The following is a 25,355-nucleotide window of genomic DNA, read 5'->3' on the forward strand; positions in this document are numbered from 1 at the left end:
GCATCAAATCAGGTTTGTAGAAAATCAAAGGAATAAAATCTGTTGATAAAATAAGATTTGTTTAAATTATACAACAAGGAATACAATGTGAGAAGCAATCACTATAGGCCATAGCGCAAGACAGAGAAAAAAAAGGAAGCAATCTTTGCTCCTAATTATAAGGCACCACATCAATACAGATACGTACAGATAACATAATAGTCTGTTTTCTTAACTCTCCCCACAGTGCAACTCACTTTTACAGTACATAAACTTATATTCAAACAGAATTCATTTATGGCTCTGTAGCTCAGATCTTGGAAACACTGGGAGCTAGTTGGATATAAACATGTTCTTCTGTTCAGGCTTTTAGACAGGAGCAACCAATACTATGATTCTGCAGGAGGATTTTGTATGCAGCAAAACCATTTCTTCTGAAAATCAATTCATTCATGAGAACGTTAACACGCTATACCTTACGATTAATTCAAGTACCACGCATCTATTCAATGATTACATTGCCATTTGACAATCTAAACTTGGGACAAAGAAATAGAAACACCTTCCTCAGTTAGTCTACAAATGATCCCTGAGCTAGAACAACAAACTAGACAGACAAGAATGATAAGGTTCATTACTTCATTACCTTATTACCTCATATACATCAAGGTGCCAAGTTATTTAGCTAAAATATACTTGTATTCAAGACAAGTTAATGCAACATAGAGCAGAGGTTGTTAACTAATAATGTTCCTAAATCCATTTGAAATACATACACATGCATTATATACAATACACACACAGACAGCCACTCAAATATCCTAAACAATAGAAAACATTAAAGACATGCACAGGTTTAGAACATCTTACACTCGCAGTTTTGCCGGGATCTAATGCAGGCTTGGCAGTATGAGGATCAGCTTTTCCGGGTGACTCAGGTTTGCCACCAGTCTTCTTCTCATCCCTAGCTTTGTTAAAGATTACAGTGTACCCTTCCGCTGAAGCTGGATCATTAACATCCCATTCACCAAACTTAGGTAGTGGCTGACCCTTTTCCTGCTGTATATTAAGTCAACTCAGTCAACCAACATTCAAACCCTAGTAAACTTCAAAAGTAACTAATTCTCATTTTTCAACACAATTCAAAACTAAACCTGATGATTTAATCATAAACTTGAACTATCTATGGGGACTAGAGAAACTAATCTAAAAGTAATTAACTAACACATCTAACTCGTTTCTATACTAACTGTTAATACATTGAACTCATCCCTCTCTGTGAGGTGTGTTTTCTCTCTTCTCTTTCCCCCAACCCTAGATCCAGGTAAGGAATGCTCTCTGCACTAAACTACATCATCTAACTCCGCAGTAAAAGATGTTCAGTCATCAATAGTCTTTGGATAAAGAGCAAAGCCACCTAACAGTGTTTAGTTCAGTGTATTGTTAACCTTATCTTCTCTTTAGATCTTAGATCTGAGATATTTCTAAACTCCGTTGTTGTTTCATCACAGAGTTTAACCTAAAATTCGAACAATTGAAACGCAGATCATATCACCAAAATCAATCATCGAAATTACAAAAAAATCATAAAAATATAGCGATTATCGAACCAAAATCACGGAAATCGTAGCAGAAATAGCTAAACGCAATCATCGTCGAGGAATCGAGCAGAGCAAACAGAACCGATTAAGAGAAACATAATCGGTACAAATTTAGAATGACGCTAATCAGAAAATTCCAAAGAGGAAGAAAAAAAATGAAATAGGAACACATACCGACATGAATACCGGATTGGAAAGATTTTCCGGGAAAAGAAAAAAGAGTGGGAAAAATAAAAGACGAGAAAATTTCAGAGACGAAATGAAAAGAGAGTGTGCGTCTTTTGAGAGAGAGAGAGAGAGAGAAGAGCGAGAATGGTTGGGACTAAGTGAAAGAAATTTTGGAGGCGCAGTGTTTGAGTTATAACGGCGTTTGCGTAACGTGTTAAACGGATGCCACTGTGAAGAAGGAATCAGTGACGGCGCGTCCAAACGGCTCCGTTTGACTTTAACGCTGTATTAGACTATTGAGTAAAACAGAAAAAAACAGAAAGAAAAAGTTTAGTAATGGAATCTATCTACTAATTATGCTTAACGCTAATGATAATCCTAAATTCCTAATGCTTATATAAAAATGTTTTAGAGTAAAGTATCGTTTTTTGTCCCAACGTTTGGGTAAATTCTATTTGTGTCCCTAACGTTTAAATCGTCCTATTTGTATCCTTAACGTTTATAAAAGTGATTCAATGTTATCCTGCCGTCAATTACACATCATAGTCGCTTTAGTTTGAATTTTAAAAATCTCTTATTGAAGTTAGAATACAAATGTCTGTGATAGAATTGATGATCTACTCTGAAAAATAGCTCATCGAATGTTAAAACTAATTCCTACAACATTTACATGATTCATTTTTTAGGGACATAATTGAATCTATTTGTGGGTATAATATTAAAATCGAACACATCCAAGTGAGACCTAATTGAGAATGAATACATCCAAGTGAGAATAATTGAAAAATATAATCTGATTTGTTAGTATAATTGATAGTAGGATAACATTGAATCACTTTTATAAACTTAAGGATACAAATAGAACTTACCCCAAATATTTGGGACAAAAACAATACTTTAATGTTAGGAGTAGGTATAATAGTTAATTTATTAATTTATTTAAATAAAAGTTAGGAGTTTAAATCATGTTTATATATATAGCAATTTATTAATTTAAAATAAATTCTTAAATAAAATTTAAATTCATAAAAAAATAGTTTTTGATTTACTGAATTGATGGATACGGTAGGAAAAAAATATGGAAAGGTTTTATTGTTGTTAGCATGACCACATCAATCATGTAATGTCCACAACTATTTTATCAATCAATTTATTTAGTTATCAACTTATTGTTATATTTTTTAATTAATTAGTTTGATAAAAAGTAGTAGTAGTGCTCAATTTGTCTATGGTGGTACCCCATAAACTTTGATCATGTGTCAAGAGGAATATATTCTCACAAGTCACATATATCTTTTATTTAAGTCATGGCAAAATGACACTTGCATCAATCCAGTTGTCTTCTTCCTTTTTTTTTAGCTTTAAAGTTTTCCTAAAGTTATGAGTGTGTGTTCCTCATCATTTATTCCTCTTTACAAGGTCCTTTGGAAAATCTAAATTATAGAATTATGCAAATGGAAATACTATTAACTAGCTTATATAATTTTTCTATTATTCTTCTTATTCCACATTTAAGTATATAATTGATTGATAGTTGACTTATAAAAATTTCATATTAAAAAAAAAAAAACCATCGATATTTTGTTAAAAAAAAAAAGAAAAATAATTGAAAAACGAAAATTTTAGCATAAAACTGCTAAAAAATTTTAATTTTGACTTTATTTACATCACTTTCATACATTACACTTTCAAAACTCATGCCCCTATCGCATATTAATTTGTTATTAATTAAATAAATTTTTTATACACTAATTATAATAAAAACTAATGAAATAATATCTTTTAATTTTGACTTCATTTATTTATATCACTTTCATGCATTACACTAACGTTTTAAAAGATGTTGAATGAATTAATTTTATTAATATCTAAGGGGTATTAATTTAAGATGATTAGTAGATAAAATAGATAAATAGATGTTTTAGAAGGAAAAATGAAAATGAAAAAGAGAAAATATGAGGAGCTAATAAAATATTTATATAATGTGTACAATAGAAGTTTAGAGAGTATTAGAGATATAATCATTAGTATTACTTTTTTCCATCAGCTGAAACTTTTGGGATGAGTGGTATCATGCATGGTATTAGAGCGCTAGATTTAAAAGGTCAAAAATTCGAACCTTGGTGAACCCCAATGAAAAATAGTCGGACAAATAGTCCATTGTCTCTTTAGCGGGATCCCATGAAAAAATATCTTTACAACATATCATAATCCAAAAAACATAACGATTCGAAAGAACGAAGCGAAAACATGGCGCAAGTGCTGTACCTGCGTTTGTCTCTCCCTGCAGAACCCCGAAAATTCTCACCTTCTTCTTCTTCTTCTTCTTCCGAACCTTCACTGAAGCTTCCACAAAGAACTCGAAGCTCCAACGTATCCATTCCTGCCACCGGCAAAGGTAATTAACTATTAACCATAAAGACGAAAAAAAAAAAAAAAAAAAACTTGATTGATGCTTTCACTGCTTCTGCTATTATTCTACCAGCTCAATTACAATGACCCAAGATTAAAAATTGAAACTTTCAGGTGGTTCCAGTCGCTTGCTCAAAACCCAGAAGCTGAATTCAGAGGTTTCTCCTCACAGAGCTGGTATATACTCATTTTACTATCTATGTTATTGTTACCATCAGAATTTGGCTAATGGGGTGCCTTCAGTTTGAACCCTGCATCAGAATTGGTTTATGGTGTTTTCTTCTTGTTCTCTTATCAATTTTTTGCTGTTTTTTTTGGCTACTATAATGTTGCAGTCTCAGCTGTGAGATTGATGAGGATAGAGCTTGGTGGTGCTTTTGCTGACCTTCTCAATGAGAAAGGCAAAGGTTCTGGCGAGAATGAGATGGGATATGTCCAGAGAACGCTCGGCTTTCGAACCCGGGAATTGAATCATCATGATCTTAGATTGGTATCACTTTCAACCATTCTCTGCTGTACTCTTAAAATTTTCATGTTGTGGTCAATGGTTAGGCTTGAAATTGAAGTATTTTGGACTTTGATTCTTATTTAATTTTTAAATTACATAGGTTACTGACATTGTTGGCGGCACAATTCGTTGGAGAAGATATCTTGATCATCTGATCAGTTCACTTTGTCATGATAAAGATATATCTAGTATGGAACCTCTTCTCTTACAGGTGATAAAAAATGTTCTGTCACATATTTCTTATGAGCATGTTTGCACCATGAGTCTTCAACTGAGTAAATCCTACTAAAGAAAAACCTTGACCATTGTTTTAGTTTGGCATTTCTCAATATAGAGTTTGTAGGTGAAAGTTTTGCAGCAAAGATGGCTGGTGTACTCAAACATTTATTGATCTGAGGCCTTATTGCATTGTCTGTTTCAGATTCTAAGAATAGGATTCTATGAGATTGTCAAATTAGATATGCCGCCATATGCTGTTGTAGATGAGGTATGTCTTTCTGTTCATTTGATCCCTTGTTTCCAGGTAAATAGATTGGGTTGATGTTGCTTGAAGCTCAAGCAGTATCAGACAGAAAGAATTATCATCTGTTGAATTTATCTATTTATCTTTTATGTTGTTTACAGCCATTAGAGATTATTTGTCTTATGATAAATTGTTGATTCTTGGTATAAAATTCAACTTCAATTTCTTATGTTAGGAAGAATTCATTTGTAACAGTAAAGTCTGGTATGGCTTCATTAAATTTTAAGTTTGATACAGGTGTTAGGAGACAGCTGTTCTTGCATTATTATTTATTATTATTAAGTGACAATAATTGTTTTTCAAAGTCCAACCTTTTCTTCATTAAATTTTGATATACCGAATGGAAATGCAGAATGTTAGGCTTGCCAAAGTTGCGCTTAGACCTGGTGCCGGCAACATGGTCAACGGAATCCTCCGAAAGCTAGTTGCACTCAAGGTTTTCCTTTTCACAAATTTCATAAACTCTATGAGTGGAGAAACCATGAAGAGTTTATAAACTCCATTATTGTTGTTTGGCTTGCAGGAAGATGAGGTTCTTCCTTTGCCCAGAGTGGAGGGTGATGATCGTGCCCAAGCCCGTGCTCTAGCAACTCTATACTCACACCCAGTTGTTAGTGTGTAACTGACATGTCTTTTTTGTGCCAGTTATAACTTCATGATAGGCCAGAATTAAGAATCAGTAACGAATAAGGAATAAACCAATTCTTTAGTTGGCACCAGTGTCAGAAAAATACAACTTGATTAAACTAACACTATGAAGAGTAGCAGAAACATTGTCATATGTCAAACTTATAACGATAAACATTGAATATTTTCTAATTTCTTGTTTGTAGTGGATGGTAAGGAGATGGACAAAATATCTTGGCCAGGAAGAAACCATTAAATTGATGAAATGGAACAACAGTGAACCCAGTTTCAGCTTAAGGCAAGTAAATATGTTGCTTCCTTTTTTCCTTTGTTCCTTATAAAGCACCATATAAGTGTATAACTGATAGGTTCAAGGGACTAGCAGAATTAGGGGATCTAACTAACTGTTGAGAGAGTTTTTCTCTCCTGAACTAACAGACTTGCAGATTTTTCTCTAACTGCCTCAAAAAACTAACTAACCCTAGTACTTATAGGCAGCAGGCCAGCAGCAATTAGGAATAAGGAATTAAGCAGTGAAAATCAAAAGCCAAACCGGTTTCTATCAACAACACAGAAAATGAAAACTGAAGCTATATATTTTGTGTTTGTCTCAGAGCAAACCAGGCAAGAGGTTTTTCGAGAGATGACCTTGTGATGCAGCTTAATGCATTGAAGGTAGTACTGATAATTTTTCTTGTATGCACAATCCTTTCCTTTTGCATTTTACCTTTTCTTCCATGGATAATCTGGTCTTTTCTTCCTTTTCTTAAACTTCAGGTCCCATACAGTGTTTCACCACATTTGGATGAATTTGTTCGCGTCAAAACCGGATTGCAGGTATGACAGTGAGGAGATGAGTTGATTATATGACTATTTTCATATGTGAATGTTGTTAATTGCATGGTGGAGACTGAACTCTAATACTCTATCTGTATATAACTTCTGATTTACATTATCAATTGTGAGAGTTTTAGCATGCCTAGATTATGTTACTGAATATTTGTACTTTCATATTTCAGACTGTAATTCATGCCGGATTACTCAGAAAAGGGTTATGTTCAGTTCAAGATGAAAGTGCAGGTCTGGTTTTCATCTTTTCATGTAGCAGACTCTACTTAGTGAGGGATGAAACTCACAGATTGATGATTTCAGGTCTGGTAGTCTCTATTGTGGATCCTCAGCCGGGTGAAACTGTGATTGATTGCTGTGCTGCTCCTGGTGGAAAGACCTTATACATGGCCTCTCGTTTATGTGGCCAAGGTAAATTACTCCTCCTCCTTAATCCACTTTATATTTTGGTGAGAACCATGGTGGCCATCACAGAATTTTGAGAATTGAGACAAAACCAGAGGTTATATATTGAGAGAACAGTAAAAGGTGAATACAATTTGATACAATAGATCTTTTATACACCAACAAAACTATAACCAATCAGCCAATCACAACTCAGTTACTAATCTCTGTTAACATTTCTAACTAACCCCACAAAGGAAGAATCTGATTTGAGAAGACTAATACAGTTGCTTCCTCAACAAATTATCAAATGCCAAAGACTAATACAGTTCAACCACTAAGCAGAATTTGACCAATATCAAGCTTCATCAATTGGAGAAACAAACATCAAAAGCTACCAGAGCTATTTCAAGAAATTTGAACTAAATGCTTAACCACCTTCAAACAAAGTAAAAAAAGAAGCTAAAGTTGAACTTAATCAACAGTTGCAGAAGCTATACCAAAAATATGAAACTTTGAAATGAAACATGGAATTATGGTTGAAACTTCACACTTCTGAAGGAGCAATCAAACCCTTGGGAACAAAGCGGTAAACAAGAACACCAACCCTAGCACCATCGGAGGGAGCACAAGTGTGCAAAACGTCAACGTTGAAGAGCTTCTTCGCTTTCTTGAAGAACGCCGATTCCTTCTTCCACCTCTTCATGTGAGCCATCACAAACACCGTCTCCTTCTCCTTCTTCTTCATCTCTTTCTCCTCCTCAAACCCTAACAACAAAAAACGCAGCGTTTCGAGGAGCGGTTCGTACAGGTGGTCGTGATAAACCACATCCGAAGCCAGAACAACGTCGAAATCGCGCCCTATCTCTGCCACGTCATCAACATTTCCCCATCTCAGCGCCGCGACAGTTACGGCGCCGCCATTGGACGTAACAACTTCTTTGTTGGCGTCTGTGTTGAATTGGAGATTCGGAACGACGTGAGGAAGGTCCGTGATGATCACATTGCCGCCGAGCGTGGCGGCGGCGACGATTCCGACGATTCCTGTGCCGGAGCCTAGCTCGAGGATCCTGAGCTGGCGCTGGCTGCCGGAGAAAGCAGCGGAGAGGGGGCTGGTGGAAGGGCTGGAACGGTAGCTATCAAGAAGAGAGATGAGTGCGGTGGCGGCGGGCCAGAGCTGGAAGGAGAGTCCCTCGGAAGGGAGCTGGCGAATCACGACCGTTGACTCGATCGAACGGAGTGAGTAGCTCTGTTGCTCCGGTGCGCCGTCGTGTACGGTTGTTAAGCTGTTAGGTTGTTGTTCGTGGTGGTCTTGGTCGTTTAGGACGGTGGTGAAGGGGTTTATTTCGTCATCGTCATCTTCCTGAGTCGCCATTGCGCTTTCGTTCTTCATTTTAGGGTTTTTTATTTTTGAATCCCTTTTTATATTCGAAGTGACTGAGCTTTCATTTCTTTGAAGCAAGTTGCCAACTTGCAAAGAAAACAAAATATTACTATTTATCTATTGTCAATTATTTATTCCGCCTAAAAAATTAAGCCACAAAACTAATAGTTTCTTGCTTAGTTTGTTTAAAACTTGCATTGCACGCAACTAACGATTTGTGTTTTGCAGGTTTGGTATTTGCAGTTGATGTAAATCGTGGCAGATTGAGGATTCTCAAAGAGACAGCAAAGTTGCACCAAGTAGACGGCGTTGTTACCACCGTCCACGCCGATCTTTGCGTGTTGACGGTACGTTGTATCGCGCCGTTATCACGTTGGAATCGGAGGAATTGTTTCTTTCTAATATGTTTTGTTTGTTTTGGATTATCCAGGATGGTGAAGCGCTAAAGAGTAACAAAGTTTTGTTGGATGCTCCATGCTCTGGGCTCGGTGTTCTTTCGAAGAGAGCGGATTTGCGATGGAACCGGAAGCTGGAAGATATGGAAGAGCTGAAGAAATTACAGGACGAGCTCCTCGACGCGGCGGCCAAGTAAGGCCAAGATTCTTTTCGGTGTTCCCTTTGTTTATTATGATTTATGAACATCAAAAACTTGATAATTCTTCTTTTCCACAAGTGTAGATTGGTAAAACCTGGTGGAGTATTAGTTTATAGTACATGCTCCATAGATCCTGAAGAGAATGAGGAGAGGGTAGCAGCATTTCTTCTTAGACATGCGGTAACCGTTATCATAAAATTCTTGTACTATGGCTTCTACTCTCAATTTTTCTGAAGTGCTAATCGATCTTTATCTGAATTTTTCAGGAATTTCGCATTGATCCTGTGGACAGATTTGTTCCACCTGATTTTGTGACGGACAGTGGTTTCTATTTTTCTAACCCGGTAAAGCATTCGCTCGATGGCTCCTTTGCTGCTCGATTGGTGCGCGCTTCCTAAAAATCAACTAGGGAAACTGACCCTCGGCGACTGTCCCCCATTTCGGGTGGCATTCAAAGGAAAACAGAGCGGCTGAGTTGCTGCGGCCGCGGTCCGTCTCTTTACAAATCCAGGGCAGACTTTCTGATTTCTCATCCATGAAAAAAATTTATATCCAAGATGTCTGCAACTTCAGTTTCATCAGGCTGGTAATCCTTAACAACATACTTGCAGTTTTGAATGGCAATCCATGCTTCAAATTTCCTCCAACATACTTTCAAAGCATCATGATTTCTATCCGAGCAGGAAATTTTTGTAGGGACAATAATCAACATACTTATGCTGCTTTAGGGAAATTGATTGAAGCAAATTTGAGTAGCTGTTAACAAGTAAATTTTTTTTTTTCCTAACTGTTATGCAGCTGTTGTAGCCCACAATTTTGTAGATAATTTCAGGGACATATTGATACAGTGTGTTTTTATTGTTCATCACACTTGACACACTTAGAACTTGAATTGAATTTGAGACAATTTTTTTTTTATTTTTTCCATAATTTCTCAACTCATTGAGTTAAAGATTAATCCATTGGGATCACGAGTACATTTAAGAATCTGTACTAAAAAATATTATTAAAATTATTATTAAACATTTCTCTTATTAAAGAAAGATTTTCAAGTGTACCGTCATGTCGGTATATCAGTGATTTTTAACCGTTGATCTTAATTATATATATTATATATATTTTTTATAATTAAGATCAACAGTTAAAAATAACTGAAATACCAGTACGACGGCACACTTGAAAATTTTCTCTGATTAAAAATGTAACAAATTTTCTTAATATTAATAGTGTCTCATGAAGTTGTTTGGCATTTCGAGGTGTATCTTTAGCACTGGAAGCACTCAGTAATTAGATTATATTCGTATCTTAGGCACTGAGGATTTATGGTTTGAAAAGTGAGGTGCAGTTTGGACAAAATGGGAATGCAAATAAAATAACCTGGAAACTGGAAAGGACAAATTTGCCATGTCACATGCAACATTGTATAACCCACAAAAAGTCAAATATTACAATTCAGCCGTTTAATGTACATAGAAATTAGTAACATTGACAGCCATCCAAATCTTTAATACCGGAAAAATAAAAAATAAATGTGTTTCAAAATAAACACTGAACAGCCACCCATTGTCAGATATAAATTAAACAAAGCAGCCACCCACTGAATTATTAGTAATTAATCTATCATCTATGTGCGACCTAGACTACTATTATCTAACTGTCAAAGTTCAATCTACTTTTAACTTCTTATTTACAGAATTTGACATACATCATTGTTACTATTATTTATTTATTTATTTTGGTTGAATCTAAAGACATCATTATGTTGCTTGTTAAGAAAAGAGTATTTATCATTTTAAATGAGTAGTTGGCTTTGATTTTTAATTTTTATATAATACTAAATATATTATATTAGAATGCCAATTGTTAATTAATTAAATAATTGTTTAAATGTAGAATTAATTTATATCCATGGAAGAATGTTTTCCCAGTCATCCTAGGTATCCCTACTTAGATGATCACACACAAGAATTATATTGACAACCAACTAATTACTATTCTATTAGATAAAAATAACTAATTTTTACACCTACTAATTATTTTTCAAAAAGAAAAACCCTTTTAATATATATAACAAAATAGATTAGATGTTTTGTCCATATATACAAAACGCTAAGATAAAATCTAATTAATTTTATATAATAAGTAGGTAATGAAGAGAAGACACAAATTAAAACTAGGCCAATAAGCAAAATGCATTTAGCCAAATCAAACACCACTCATATATCATATAGTCGGTTAAATATATTGTGACATTGATATATAAGACCACCACCTATGGCGACCTATCCAAGGTGATTTTCTAGCACCTTTCAGATAGAGTTTCTGTTTCATACGTTTCTCTCTCTCTTCAAAGTTCAAACCCTTCATCAATTTCATCTTAGCTCCTTATTCATTCATTCTCAATACATCTTCTTCAATCAATAATTTCCTTTCCATTATAAATTATTTTTCTCTTTCCCCCTCTAAGATCTTGTGCCCTTCTCCTCAGATTTATTTATTCTACTATATATCTTTCCTAATAAATCTAACTCTATATATAGAGAGAGTTAAATTTATGATCAATATGTTCAAGAAGAGACAAGATCAGATACATACATATATGCAGGTGAATTATTCATTCTTATTTCTTAATCAACCATCTATATTATTCATCGTTGCTTTTAATTTTGCATATTTAGTATAGATGCGATGAAGTAGCTCATTGTAGAGATTACTTTTGATATTCTATAGTATTGTTACCTTATCAAGATTTATATATCTAGAATGATAAAAATTTACCTACAATTAATTTTATGTGAAGTTGATAATTGATCATCGTTAAATGATAATTTAGTTAAATTTGTCAAATTATTTCATGACTCTTAACTTCAGGTGTGTTCGACTTCACGTGAAATTGATAGCCGAGAGCCTTTAGATAAAAATTTAGTCAGTCAAACCATTTAAAGACTTTCAACTATTACTTCACGTGAAGTCGACTGCACTTGAGTTTCCACCTAATATAAAATGTTATAGCAAAAGGAGAAGATAGATAATAAACACATCTCCTTATAACTTAAACCCTAATAATTATATCTTAAACCCTAGTTCTACCTAATCCCTCTAATAACCTCGTCGCTTGTCTGTGTTTCATTAGGTTTAAGAGGAGGAGTACTTAAGTAGGACTTCAACCATGTTATTCCTATAACTTCGTATTAAATTAGTTATTAAGCAAGAATAATTTCATATTTAATTGCACCAAAAGCTGCATATGTATGCCTATATGTGTGCGTATATGGTTTCACCTGATGAATATATTGTTGATGCTGTTTTAATTTTGTTGATCAAGGAGAAGAGTGATATACAATTAATGGTCACAAAACGTTGCAAAAGAGGATGATATACAAGTGTTTGGACGTTGAGGAGATTATAAATGTTGACAGAAGAGAGAGAGCACAACCCGAGAAATGGTCAAAGAATCTTTTACCTTTGTTGGGAGTGTGCTTTCTATTCTTTTGTCATCATCTTTGTCTTTGTTTATATGGTATACATCTTTTTTTCTCTTAATAATCACTACTATATATCTTAATTACCATTCAAGCCAACTAGCCAAGGTATGTAATGAGGTTATAAATTTTCTTTCTACTAAAATAGTGAGAATAAAATCGAGTTGAGTTGATTTAGTGGTTAGTTTACTAGTTCGAATTCTGTTTTGTGCATAATGCAGTAATTTATTGGCCAATAATAAACCTTTAAATAAAGATCAGTACCACGACAGATTAATTTTTAACTTGTCGGGATAGAAGATAAGTATTGAAAATTAATTTTTAATTAGTCAATAATATTAATTAATTATTTTTTTCATTATAAAAGTTCTTTTTTAGTTTAAATATTTAGGATTTATAGTTAATAATTTAAAAAATAACTAAAGGTTAACTCTTTAATTGAACTCAAATGATAAATATATATTATGAGAATAAATATTGAACATTAATTTTTAATTGTAAAAACACTTATTTTTTTTAAAAAATTAAGATTTAACTAAAGTTTAAGATTTCATGCAAAGTATGTGGATAATGATAATCATATTCCTCTGTTTAGTTTTTTGTTCACAAACAGAAAAACCATAGTGTTAATGGTTATAGAGGCTCTTTGTGAAAAATCTTGATTAATATTTGAGACTTGATATGAAATTTATAATTTTTAATATAATTATATTAAGTGTATATTAAAATTAGTTATTATTGTAGAATATATATTAAAATATAAAATATATATTAAAAATAAATTAAATTATATATATAATAATTAATTTTATTAATTGATTTATATTTTAGTGTACAAATAATATTTTTATTTTAGTATATGTGTATTTATAACTATTAGAAAGTATGTACGGTGCAAGAAGCTAAGAATGATCGAGAATGATGATGGTGATGGAGCAGAATCAAATCAAGCAACAGCAACATGAAATTAAAGTCAATTTCTGTAATTTGGCTTTTTCAGAAAGACCAATATTTGTGCCAACCTTTCATGTATACGGTCGCTACTTTAGGAGAAAATAAGGATCTGATCTGATAAGATAATGTTTATAGTCAACTTTTTCTTTTATTGGTTTGTGGAAATTAATATCTGCTTTAGAGAAAATGACTCTTAAAATATCTTCTTCTATTTATTAATATTATTGTACAATATTTCTTGTTATCATCTTCTATTTTAGGAGGAGTAGCATCAATTCCTGTGCATGTCTACAACGTGTCATCCAAAATGTTCTATTTTTCTGCTATGATCATCTCCTTGAAACTCCAAATTAAAACCTATGTTAGCATATTAAAAGTCAGAACAAACGAATTTGTCTTGAGTAACATTTTTAATTAATAATCTTATATGGTTGTTAATCAAAGATGAGAATAGATTTTTTTAATTGAAAAAATAAAGTGTACTTTTTAATTTTTTAATATTTTTTATATTTTTTAATCTTATTTATAGAATTAAGTGTGAACACTTTATTAAGTTTGAAAAAAAATTGAGAGAATCTATTTTTATTAATATACTAAAAATTAATTACTAATTAATGTATATTTATATATATTTATACATATTAATTTATATATTTTTTAATTAAAAAATTAATCATTAGAATAATTAAATTTATTATAATAAATGAATTAAATTTATAATAAATAAATAATCAATTTTATTTACACTAATTACATAGCATGATTATATCGATGATTCACATACTTGTTTATTAGTTTTTTTTTTGTTTACTTGACTAAATGGATCTCATGAAAGCTTAAAATTATTTTGTTTGTTGAATAATGTGTAAAAGCGAAGGAAAAAGACAATCTATGTAGTATTAAGAAATAGTTTAATTCTAAGCATATCTGCTCAAAGTGAAATAAATTAAAACTTATGAACATAATTTATAAAAGAAGAAAAAGAGGAGAGAAATCATCAATTGAATTTAATTTTGAACGGCAGGTGCTTGCTTGTGGAGTATGTAACGTCATAATAAAAACTTACAGATGCAACGTACAAAGAGATGAACCATTCCCTCAAAAAATAAATAAATAAATAAATGAAGCATTTACTCATTTGTTCGTGTGGGAATGCAGAGAATCAAGGAAGCAACAATTATACAATGGCGACAGAGTTAGCCGCTGAAGTCAGAAATTTAATCTTTAAACTTATTTATTTTTTAAAAAATATAAACATTCATAATTAAAAAAATAAAAAATTACTTAGACATAAAAATAACAAACGGTTAAAACTAAAAGTATATTATTTTTTAATAATAACTACAACAAAATACTTTAAAATTTAATCTCTAATTTTTAAAAATATATATTTAATATATAATTTGTTGTTACCATCTTAATTGTACAGACTTTCTTGTTTCACCTTTGGATATAACTTGCGAAGGAAAAAAAAGGGAGAAAAAACATAACATTCACAAAAAACAAAAGTAATATACTTAACACACGTGCATGAACTAACTAAGTACATGCATGATTATTCCACAGAGTCACAAACTTAAACAAAACGTTTTTCAAAAGACTTATGCTTTCTGCTTCTTGGGTCCAACATGGCTGTGATAGAGTATGACATTAGGCTTAATGTCAAAGTCCTTCCTAAATTGATCCTTATTTTTTCTTGCATGTGATGATGAAACTTGTGGATCTTCAACAAGAAGGTCTTTGATTGCTTCAGGCATAGTTTGCTTATCCATCATATCCTTCCAATATTCACCTTGATCTTTTCTCCCATGGCACACATTATTTGCAACCTAGAAACAAGGGAGAAGAAAAAGAAAAGAGAAACAAATTATGTGTATAGTTTGATATCATAAAACTTAAAAAGGATTTATATAAAATGGATAAAAAAATTTTGAAGTTTTACCAAGAGAAATGAGAAGACTAGAAATAAGGCAAAGGTGGAAGACTTCATTTTTTTTCCCTTCAATACAAATGTGTTGTGATGGGAGTGGGACTACTCCTTGTGCCTTTATATATTATAGGAATATAGGCCAACAATTAATTCAAAATGGAAGATACAAATTCCAAATATGACATTACAAATTCCGAAGGAAAATTTTGTCATCCGTTCCCTATATTAAAATTTAATAAGTGTGCTTTAATTCAAAATTGAATGTTACTTAGAGGTTAAAAAACCAAGTCAAGTGGGTCAAACCAGATTAAACATTTTTAACCACACAATTTAAAAGGATTAGATTGCGCCAACAACAAACCAATCAGAAGTAAATCCTAGGGATGTCAATGGGGGCGGAGCGGGGGATGCCTCCCTGCTTCCCGTCCCTGCCCCCAGAAATAATTTCTGTCTCCGTTCTGTTTTTCACCATAGAGGAATAATTGTCCTATTCCCATTCCTTGCGTTCCCCCGTATTTTTCGGAGGCCCCACTCTCCATCTTTCTATGTTTAACATTCATATGGAAATTATAATAAAAAATATCAAAAAAATAAACTAAAAAATATTATTACAAACACACAAATATATTTTATCTAAGATTATAAGTCAAAAAATATAACATAACAAATCATAGTCCATAAAATAAAATCTTGAACAACAGGGTTAAGGTTTTTTAATGAGTAAAATTACTAAAAAAATTTCTATATTAGAAATAAAGTAAGGATTATTAAGTTAAAAAATTCGAAAAATTATCGGAAATAGGCAGAGATTTTCGCTCAGGTTTCCGCACCTGTTTCGGAAAAATTTCGCTCCCCATCCCCATTTCTACAGAAAAATTTTTCACCATTGGGGCTCCATTCGGAGCCGTGGAAATCCACAGTTCATGGAGATTTTTGACACCCCTACTAAACCCAAATCCAAATATCACTTTGATACGGTGGTAAAACCTTCCTATATTGAAAACATAATTCTAAAGTCAATTAATCCATGCCCTCCATGTCCAAAAACAAATAGGACAATGAACGTAGGATAGGACAATGAACGCAAAGACGCAAAGACAACAATACAAATATGAATGTTTTTGTATTTTGTTTGGTAATAAATTAAAATAAATTATGAAAATTTAATTTATTTTATATTTTTTATAAAAAATTTAAAAAAAGATATAATGATAAAAAATATAATTATAAAAATTGAATAAAATAATAAATAATAAAAAATAAATTGTGTGTCTTGTTAGTGTTTATATATTATTTCTGTTAAAAATGACACAAAATACATTAATTCAGTGTTTTTAGACACAGTGTCTCTGTTTATGTCTTATTTGCTAATCATAACACAACCCTATTTCACTCTCTCAAAAGAGGAGGCCCCTCTCGCAAAAAAAAAATGTTAATAAAAATCTTTGTTCCATTGAAACTCTTGATGCCAAATCCAGTTCAAATTTAGCTGATTTTACACCATAGATGAAGTTAATGTTGGATTTTAGTAATCCATAATTCAAGAAGTTTGTCCCTTTCAATAAAGTTCATGTGTACTTGTGTATACACTCCAATGATGATGATGCTCATATGCATATAGCCGTTGCAAAAAGTTCCATTTCTTGGTGACATTTTCTTTCCAAAACTCACATGGTCAAATGCCACTTTTTTAGGTACATATGGGACAGAATAATTTAAACACAGATGTTCTGTAAATATTGCAGTGAACCATGCCAAATAATAATGAACTGCTCCATTTCTATCAAAAGAAAGCATACATAATAATGGTCTTTACGGTTTAATTTTGTACACTTAAAAGGAATTTGCAAACAAAAATTAGTTTAAGTGTACACACTATACTACCTAAGCTTATGTGCCTTGAACATATAAAGCATGAAATCAATGAAGTTCAATGGATTAGCTTTGAACTTCAATCAATGAACCATGACGACATCAACTTTTCTTGCACATCATATTCAGACTTATGGAACAGCAACATTACACAAAGAATTAAAGGGCAAAAGAAAAAAAAAGGAATTAAAGAATCAAATTGGAATTATTATAAATTCAGCAACTTGATGATGAATCAATCTTGATCTCACACATGCTCTGGCTGGTGTTGAACTCTTCAGTATCAGACACAATGTCATCAATTGTGCATGGCAAATCTGAAGAGAAGGTTAAACTTGGCTTCACTTTAGGAACACTAATTGGTGCAGCTTCATTGTTGAGAATCTGAAGCACCTTCCTCATTGAAGGCCTCTCAGCACTATCTGGGTTAGCACAACACAACCCCAAAAGCAAAAGCTTCCTCATCTCTTCCTCAACAAACTCACCATTAAGCCTCTTATCTGCAGCATCAATAACCTTCCCTTCAGAATGCAACCCCCAAACCCAATCCACCAAATTCATCATCTTTTGCCCTTCCCTCTCAATTGGCCTCTTCCCACAAGCCACCTCAAGAATCACCACTCCATAGCTAAACACATCAGTCTTATCGGTCGCTTTACCTATATTTAACAAATATGAACACTACTATTAAACATGATAATAATTTCCTCAATAATTATATTAGAGACCATAGATTGTGCCACATATCAGATAGACTAATAGATTGTGCCACATATACAGAGCAAAACTAAAGCATTTGAGCATCATAGAGCTTTACCATATTGAAGATACTCAGGTGCAAGGTACCCCATTGTTCCAGCAGTCAAAGTAGAAACAGGACTCTTGTCATGATCCATAAGCTTTGCCAAACCAAAATCACCCAACCTTGGATTGAAATTCCCATCAAGCAAAATGTTGCCAGTTTTGATATCCCTATGAATCACCCTTTGTTCACATTCTTGGTGAAGGTAAACAAGAACAGAAGCCAAACCAACAGCAATGTTCACCCTATGAGACCAATTCAACAACCTTCCCCTCTCAGGTTCCTTGTATAGCATCTTGTCCAAGCTTCCATTAGGCATGAAATCATACACAAGAAGCAACTCACCTACATTGCACGAACACAAGTATAGACACATAAATTCGACAATTTTATGAAAAAATAGTTACAAATTTAAGTTTGAGCATCATAAGGATCCACTCACCTTTCTCAACACACCAACCTTGGAGCTGAACCAAGTTCTTGTGCCTCAAACCAGCAATGATTGACAACTCAGCAAGGAACTCAGTTTTCCCTTCATGAGAATGCCTTGATCTCTTAACAGCAGCAATGGTACCAGAAGACACAAAGAAAGCTTTGTATACAGTCCCAAAAGAGCCATGACCAATGATTCTGCTTGGATGAAACTCCCTCGTTGCAGTCTTCAGATCCTTGTAATCAAATTGCCTTGGACACGTAACAAACGATTCAGCCTTAAAACTTGTCACACTGTTGATCTTAGAATTATTGTTGTTACCACCTCTCTTTATACCCTTCCATTTTCGAACCGCAAAGAACACCAAAATCGAGAACAGAACAAAGAAAAACGCAGGACCCGCAACCGCAACAGCAATACCAATTTTCCTCCTCTTGTTCTTGTTCTTTCTATCTCCATCATCATCGTCGTCGTCGTCATCATCATCACCATCACCTATACCGTCATTAGAAGAAGAAGTTGTAGCAGGTGGAAAATTAACAGTGGCACCATTTCCCGTTACTCCAACGGTGTTATCAGAAACATTGTGAGGGTTCAAGTTCTGTCTTTTAGGGACGAAACCGAAGCTCTTGAAGCTCCAACGCTCGATCAAGTGAACCTCGGTGCTTCCACTGGTGGAGCCTGAGAATCCAACGTAAACCCTTTCTTCTTTCAAGAGCTTGGAGAGATCGACGTTGCGCACTGTGAGAACAGGGCTGGAGGGTTTGGAAGAAGAAGAATAGCTCAAGAAAACCGTTAAGGTTTCTTTTTCAGTGCTGTAATCGATCCAAGACGTTATTGTGTTGCCGGATTTAAGGTCAATGCCGTGGGTTATAGGGTCAACGGTGGCTATGGAGTTCAAAGAGTTGAAGTTGAAGCCGACGTGGTTCTGGTTAGGGTCGTGGAAGGCGGAATCATCGCGCGTGTCGAATTCGACGGCGAGGAAGCGCGTGGAGGTAGGAAGACCGAGGCGACCGGCGGGGGAGGCGGTGGCGGAAGCGGTGGTGTTGGAAGGGGAGAGGAAGAAGGCGATGCCGTCGCCGAAGGAGGAAGGGTTGAGGTTGGTGATGGAGAATGAGAAGGTAGTGGAGAAGGAGGAGGTGGTGTTGGTGGGTGGGTCGAAGAGAGGGATAGGGTGGTCGTAGAGGAGGGCGCCGGAGGAGGTGGTGGGGACGTCGGTGGCGCGTGTGAGTCCGACGAGTCCGTTCCTGAGGTAGGAATCTCCGACGAGGGTTATGTTTCGGAGTGTGAAAGAAGAGAATTCGAAACTGACGTTCTCTGCTGAAACAATCAATGAGGTTGAGGTTAACAAGAAGAAAAAGAAGAAGAAGATTATTAGAATGGTGGAGTGCATGGTTGAGAAACAGAGGTTGAAGATAGTTTTCTCCAAGAATGGAGTAAAGAGAAAAAGAAGATGGTGGGAACAGAAAACAGAGGGAGTTTAAACCGTTACAAAGATGGCGCCTCTGTTTCGTTTTATAAAATGAATTATTTTATTATTATTATTAGGGTGTATTGTATTCTGCTTATGTTGCCATATAGCCGTTATAAATATACTGTTAAACATTACATTATTCACATTTAAAAAGGAAGAGATTATATTATATGACTCACTTCATCATCTTTTACTTGGGCCAGATATACTCATTTCCAGGCCCAAAATCCAACAAACATGGCCAAAAAGGCCAAAAATATTAACAAAAATTAGAACTAAGTAGAACCTTGCTCTGTGCTTGGTTTAGAGTGGGGTTTTGTTTCCTGGACTTGCTGACTTGCAACTAAAAATAAAGAAAGGATAATATAATTGGATTTGTGGGTGTATATCGTATAGCACACAAGGTGTTTGATAAAAGTTCCCAAAGGCTCTTCCATTTCTTATTTATCTGGTGCATCATTTCTCTACTTTGCCGTTGGTTCTACGCTCCGTAGCCATCCAGCTTCCAATTCCAATCCAATAACATTAGAGAAATTCTCTTCTTTCTTCATCACATCAGTGACGTGATTTCTACGCTTCATTGATTAAGAAAAAGTAAACATTGCTTTCTTTCATATTCGTAATTCCATTCTTCAGCTTCTACTATAACTTTATGATTTCTTGTTTGTAATGTGTTCTAGCTAATGGATATTCCGTTGCCGGTGGATAAATTAGCTTTGATCAACAATGAACCCTCTCCAAACACAACCAAGTATGTTCCTTATCTTATTATGCATTTCTTTGGTTAATGTAATGGTCAATTTTGTGGTTGAATTATTCTGTGAACTTCACTATCAATTGTTGAGTTTATGACATACTTTCTGTATCTCTGTCCAAAAAATCAGCAGTAAGATATATGTTGTTCTTGTCGCTACTGGGAGCTTCAATCCACCTACCTTCATGCATTTGCGAATGTTCGGTGAGTTCCATTTACGCCTCACTTTCTTTTCCTTATTTACAGCTGAGTTGCCAGTGCTTTGTAGCTTTAAACTCTGAAAAGTTAATATGATGAATGAGAATTGTTATTGAAATTAAAAGCTTTGCAAAAATGTTCAAATAAGTTGTGGAATTTGGATGAGAACCAATTTATACATGTGGATGTGGTGTCTTCTTATATTGTCAACTTCCTTAAGTTATGAGGTCTGAGTTTATACTAAATAAATCAGCAGAGGGGAGCAATCTATGTTCATAATTTTACCTTTAGTCTCCCCGACTACTACTTAATGAAAATTCATTGATATAATTTCTTGGTATTTTATTTTTGTATTTATTCATTTTTTACTTCATTTATATAATGTAATCCCCTCCCCCTCCTTTTTATTGATATTAACGTTAGAGCTTGCAAGAGATGCACTGAATTCAGAAGGTTACTGCGTAATTGGAGCTTACATGTCTCCTGTGAACGATGCATATAAGAAAAAGGTACACTACTATCAAATGTGCATCTGTATAACTTCTTAATAAGGGAATATATGCTTGCCATGTGAGAAACACTGAAGTTATTATGAGTCAATAGGCAATCTATTTGAGATTTGGAAGACTCCTTGAAATTTTATTTTTAATTTTGTAGAAATTCTATGAGAACAAAGCTTAACTTTCTTTTATGCATCTATTAATATTTCTCTTTTATTCGCCTTTTTAAATGAATATATCTCCTTCGCAGTTGCACATTCTAATATTCTGCCTCTTTTATGCTGGTACAGAACCTAATATCTGCTGAACATCGAATGCAATTATGTAATCTAGCATGCAAAAGTTCAGACTTTGTAATGGTTGATCCATGGGAGGTAAATTAGCCCCTATCTATCTGCCAGTTTGCAAACATTCCTTTATCACCCGTGCAAATGTGAGAAGTACAATGGTCTGGTGGCCTCATTTCCTCATATTTTGAATTTTTATATGGTTGTAACTCCAATAGGCAAATCAAAGCACCTATCAACGCACTTTAACCGTGCTGTCCAGAGTCCACAGTTCAATATGTGGGAAAGGATTAATATCTAGAGGTATGTTCTAAAACAAAACTTTAACAAAGAAAAGTTTCTGTCCGTATAAGATTTCTCCCCAGCCCACTGTTAATATGTAAACCAAGGGAAAGAAGAAGAAGCATAGTGGTTATCTTAATCTCCTTTAAGAGCGCTAGTCCCCACTATTGATGAAATTTTAAAATTGAATGCTTAAGGTTATGTTTTCATTTTGAACGCTTTGTTATTTAAATAATTATTGAATTGGTTTCAATATTAGGGCATGTTTTACTCCCTGTAGTTTTTCAGAATTTCTTGGTGCTACGACAATACATAGTCAGCCAGCTTATTTTGATTGTGTTCTACTAAAGCCTTCAGTTTTTCTAGATGCTTATTGTTATTAAATGGGGATGTAGACTAGAAAGAAACTTTGATATTTTCTTTTCACGTTATAAACATTTCAAATAGAATAACTTGCCTTTTTATTTGTTAGTCCAGGAACCCTCAAGGTCATGCTTGTCTGTGGTTCTGATCTGATTCATTCTTTTAGCATTCCAGGATTTTGGATTCCTGACCAGGTAAATATTCAATACATAAATATAAATGTTGTTTATAATATCAATAGCTTCACATTGAATCATTTGGTGAATCTAGGACATAAATGCAATTCTAATGGGACCACATAATATTTTTGAAAACCATCCACAGATGGTTGTGGAATTCAAAGATAGGAATTGGATTGGTTATGTTTCTGTGGAGTCTTATTGTTAGAATTGATAAGATTAGTGAGCTTAGAAGTTTACCTCTACTAGCACCTATATATGATAATAGCAGATAGAGTTTAAATATGCTTGTTAGTTGTTAGTGATAGATTGTGGAAGTAATGGACTATGATTTGGTGATTTCACTTTAGGTTAAGAGTATATGCAGAGATTACGGAATAGTCTGCATTCGCAGAGAAGGACAGGATGTTGAGAAGATTATATCCGATGATAAAATTTTGAAGGAGAATCAGGTATATCAGACTTATATAACTTGTCCAAATTGCTTATCACTTCAGAATGAACTTTTGCTAGTTAGCTTTTATACTTATCATCAAATTCGCCATTACGATTTTTAGGCTAATATCAAAGTTGTGCATGACCTTGTACCGAACCAAATCAGTTCAACGAGATTAAGGTAATCCTATGACCTTGTTTGCTTCTATAAGAGTTTAGTACAGTGATTTAACAAAAGACATATTATTTTGTTTTTGCTGTCTTTACTAATTGTCTAATTTCAGGGACTGCATTGCAAGAGGATTATCAATAAAATACCTGACAGCAGATGAAGTGATTGATTATATCAGAGATCAGAAATTATACTTAACCTTGGATGATAAATAATTAGTAGTGTTGTGATATGATGAGGTTTATTCACCTTATAATCTGTAAGAATTGTGATGTAACTATGAGGCCAATATTCAATAATCAATTACTAGATGAAAATCAAACTGCATGCAAGTTACCAATATTACCTTAACTTGCGTTCAGCATCTTCTTAATCATTCAATTCAATTACCCTGTATTTTGAAGAATAATTAGAGTCTTAGCCAACAATAATTCATTACAATAGCCATGAACAGAGTCAAAAGTTTTGCATGTTCTTATTCCATAGTAGTTCTTACAATTGCATGGTTCTATTCTACTACTTAACCATTGCTTTGTTCTTCTACCAACTCAAAGGAACTTGTCACGATTGAGGTAAGCAAGAGGATCAAACTCACTCCCTCCAACATTGTCACCACTAGTTGACCAAGCCCCACCACCCAACCTGAACCCACCACAAACCTTCCCAGTCTCCCTTGGGTCATACTCACTCCTACACACAAAGGATGTTGGTCCACCAACACCCCCACGTGTAGGGGTTGGTGGTGGAGCAACATTCTCGTCAGGGCGTTGAGGAGCATCAGTGTAGTGTGCCTCAGCGCCAATATAGCGCACATGGCTAAGATGAGCCTTGAGAAGCTCGGCGTAGTTGTCGAAACCAAGGCTCGACATGGCCCATATGATGTCCTCAGCAGCAAGAGTCCTACGTTGCTCGGTGTCACAATGCCCATTTGCTTCGTAGGTAACTATTCCTATGAACTCACAAACGCAGCTACGAACAATTTCTTTGGTGTCATCACAAATCTTTGCATGCTTTGGAACAATTTGTCTCATATCCTATGCACGCTTGACATGGGCAACGTTATCAGGTTTTCTTCTTTCTGTTGCTTCCTCCTTCTTGAGTCTAAAAGAAACTAAAAAAGTAAATAAAGTCAAAAAAAAAATAGTTGCATTATTAAAAATACTTTAACCATTTACTTTCACATTTGTTTTCTCTAAGAAATTCTCGTACCTTATAGTTGGATGACATTGACATAGTAGAAATATTTAATAACAATTAAAAAAGATGGAGGATTATATATATATATTCAATTTATTAAAATTTAATGGAGATTATGAAGGTGGTCAAGGTCAAGGTAACAAACTCCATAAAAGAAAAAAGGACAAAAATCTTATAACTGTGTGAGGTGGCATAATCAGTGTGCTTTAATGCACATATGATCTAGTCAATTATTCTGTTATAAGTTATAACTAGTCAGTGTAACGCTAGAAATATCTGAATGCATGAATAAGATAATAATAATAATAATAATAATAATAATAATAATAATAATAATAAACACAAGTTTATATATAAGCATTGACGGATGTATGTATGTGCCTCTGGGGGCAAGCGCCCCACTCCAATTTGATCCAATTTAAAATTTGTATGAATAGTATATGAAAATAATATTTATTTGTTCTCACTCAATTATTAAATTTGTCTTTATAATACTTTTTAATTTAATTTTTAATATTTTATAGTCAATTTAAGAATTTTATATTAAATATCGTTAGAATGATCCATTCTCAATTTAAATAAAATTTATTATTTTTTTTTAGAAATCGATTCGAAAAAGTATTATTTATCTTTTTTTTATATTATTTTTAATTTTTTCTCCGTAACAATTGTATTAATTAAAAAAACTTTTTCAACTATGAATTTTAATAAGAATTGACTTATTTCTAATTGTATGAGAAGTAAATTTTTAAGTAATTACTGATATATATATATATATATATATATATATATATATATATATATATATATATATATATATATATATATATATATATATATATATATATATATATATATATATATATACTGACACGGACACGGAACACGTCGACACGCGAATTTTAAAATCTTACATAACACGGGGACACACATACATATAAAATATAAAGTATTTTTTAGATAAACCGTAATAATATTTTAATATTTTATTGATATTAAAATATAAATAAA

General features: G+C 33.6%; 5 protein-coding genes and 1 long non-coding RNA gene across 8 annotated transcripts; 3 read left to right on the plus strand and 3 right to left on the minus strand.

Moving 5' to 3' along the window:
- Positions 1-13: 13 nt before the first annotated feature.
- On the minus strand, positions 14-1,951 carry LOC112764270 (protein NOI4). Of its 2 annotated transcripts, none has more exons than XM_025809828.3 (3): positions 1,755-1,951; positions 850-1,038; positions 14-413 (listed from the first exon to the last, which is right to left on the minus strand). In XM_025809828.3, exons 1-3 carry the CDS (start codon positions 1,758-1,760, stop codon positions 369-371), a joined length of 240 nt encoding a protein of 79 aa, XP_025665613.1. In that variant the 5' UTR covers positions 1,761-1,951; the 3' UTR covers positions 14-368. The 2 variants fall into 2 exon arrangements, with proteins under 2 accessions (XP_025665613.1, XP_025665615.1); XM_025809830.3 differs by having other exon boundaries at positions 850-1,035; positions 1,755-1,948.
- Positions 1,952-3,910: 1,959 nt separating this feature from the next.
- Positions 3,911-9,955, plus strand: LOC112765150 (uncharacterized). Its single transcript, XM_025811028.3, has 16 exons — positions 3,911-4,146; positions 4,275-4,337; positions 4,496-4,650; positions 4,769-4,879; positions 5,090-5,155; positions 5,544-5,627; positions 5,715-5,801; positions 6,025-6,116; positions 6,433-6,493; positions 6,596-6,655; positions 6,838-6,898; positions 6,971-7,078; positions 8,664-8,782; positions 8,866-9,023; positions 9,114-9,210; positions 9,297-9,955. The coding sequence occupies exons 1-16, from the start codon at positions 3,999-4,001 to the stop codon at positions 9,426-9,428; spliced, it is 1,602 nt and encodes a 533-aa protein (XP_025666813.1). The 5' UTR covers positions 3,911-3,998; the 3' UTR covers positions 9,429-9,955.
- On the minus strand, positions 7,153-8,518 carry LOC112765152 (uncharacterized). Its single transcript, XM_025811029.3, has one exon. It carries the CDS (start codon positions 8,442-8,444, stop codon positions 7,599-7,601), a length of 846 nt encoding a protein of 281 aa, XP_025666814.1. The 5' UTR covers positions 8,445-8,518; the 3' UTR covers positions 7,153-7,598.
- A 1,267-nt stretch (positions 9,956-11,222) lies between the features above and the next one.
- LOC112766644 (uncharacterized) lies at positions 11,223-12,689 on the plus strand. Its single transcript, XR_003184470.3, has 2 exons — positions 11,223-11,635; positions 12,356-12,689. It is a non-coding gene; the product is annotated as an uncharacterized lncRNA (long non-coding RNA).
- Positions 12,690-17,148: 4,459 nt separating this feature from the next.
- Positions 17,149-19,996, minus strand: LOC112766764 (probable L-type lectin-domain containing receptor kinase S.7). Its single transcript, XM_025812661.3, has 3 exons — positions 18,513-19,996; positions 18,086-18,415; positions 17,149-17,927 (listed from the first exon to the last, which is right to left on the minus strand). Exons 1-3 carry the CDS (start codon positions 19,894-19,896, stop codon positions 17,485-17,487), a joined length of 2,157 nt encoding a protein of 718 aa, XP_025668446.1. The 5' UTR covers positions 19,897-19,996; the 3' UTR covers positions 17,149-17,484.
- Positions 19,997-20,282: 286 nt separating this feature from the next.
- Positions 20,283-23,556, plus strand: LOC112767015 (nicotinamide/nicotinic acid mononucleotide adenylyltransferase). Of its 2 annotated transcripts, none has more exons than XM_025812900.3 (10): positions 20,283-20,571; positions 20,658-20,728; positions 20,862-20,935; positions 21,353-21,438; positions 21,720-21,803; positions 21,935-22,019; positions 22,476-22,555; positions 22,891-22,992; positions 23,098-23,156; positions 23,260-23,556. In XM_025812900.3, the coding sequence occupies exons 2-10, from the start codon at positions 20,661-20,663 to the stop codon at positions 23,360-23,362; spliced, it is 741 nt and encodes a 246-aa protein (XP_025668685.1). In that variant the 5' UTR covers positions 20,283-20,571; positions 20,658-20,660; the 3' UTR covers positions 23,363-23,556. The 2 variants fall into 2 exon arrangements, with proteins under 2 accessions (XP_025668685.1, XP_025668686.1); XM_025812901.2 differs by having other exon boundaries at positions 20,288-20,571; positions 20,865-20,935.
- The last annotated feature ends 1,799 nt before the right edge of the window (positions 23,557-25,355 follow it).

This window comes from Arachis hypogaea, chromosome 17 (assembly GCF_003086295.3).
Source record: "Arachis hypogaea cultivar Tifrunner chromosome 17, arahy.Tifrunner.gnm2.J5K5, whole genome shotgun sequence".
NCBI classification, from domain to species: Eukaryota; Viridiplantae; Streptophyta; class Magnoliopsida; order Fabales; family Fabaceae; genus Arachis; species Arachis hypogaea.

Bases quoted from the DNA above. Each gene is read 5' to 3' on its own strand.
- LOC112767015 (XM_025812900.3), top strand. From the start codon at position 20,661: ATGGATATTCCGTTGCCGGTGGATAAATTAGCTTTGATCAACAATGAA. The intron at 20,936-21,352 runs GTGAGTTCCATT...TATTAACGTTAG, and splicing joins CATGCATTTGCGAATGTTCG to AGCTTGCAAGAGATGCACTG. The intron at 21,804-21,934 runs GTAAATTAGCCC...TAACTCCAATAG, and splicing joins TAATGGTTGATCCATGGGAG to GCAAATCAAAGCACCTATCA.
- LOC112766764 (XM_025812661.3), bottom strand. From the start codon at position 19,896: ATGCACTCCACCATTCTAATAATCTTCTTCTTCTTTTTCTTCTTGTTA. The intron at 18,416-18,512 runs GTGAGTGGATCC...CGTGCAATGTAG, and splicing joins AGGTTGGTGTGTTGAGAAAG to GTGAGTTGCTTCTTGTGTAT. The intron at 17,928-18,085 runs GTAAAGCTCTAT...TGTTAAATATAG, and splicing joins ACCTGAGTATCTTCAATATG to GTAAAGCGACCGATAAGACT.
- LOC112765150 (XM_025811028.3), top strand. From the start codon at position 3,999: ATGGCGCAAGTGCTGTACCTGCGTTTGTCTCTCCCTGCAGAACCCCGA. The intron at 4,651-4,768 runs GTATCACTTTCA...TAAATTACATAG, and splicing joins ATCATCATGATCTTAGATTG to GTTACTGACATTGTTGGCGG. The intron at 6,656-6,837 runs GTATGACAGTGA...TTCATATTTCAG, and splicing joins GCGTCAAAACCGGATTGCAG to ACTGTAATTCATGCCGGATT.
- LOC112765152 (XM_025811029.3), bottom strand. From the start codon at position 8,444: ATGAAGAACGAAAGCGCAATGGCGACTCAGGAAGATGACGATGACGAA.
- LOC112764270 (XM_025809828.3), bottom strand. The intron at 414-849 runs GTAAGATGTTCT...ATTGATTTTCAG, and splicing joins ATCCCGGCAAAACTGCGAGT to AAGAAATGGTTTTGCTGCAT.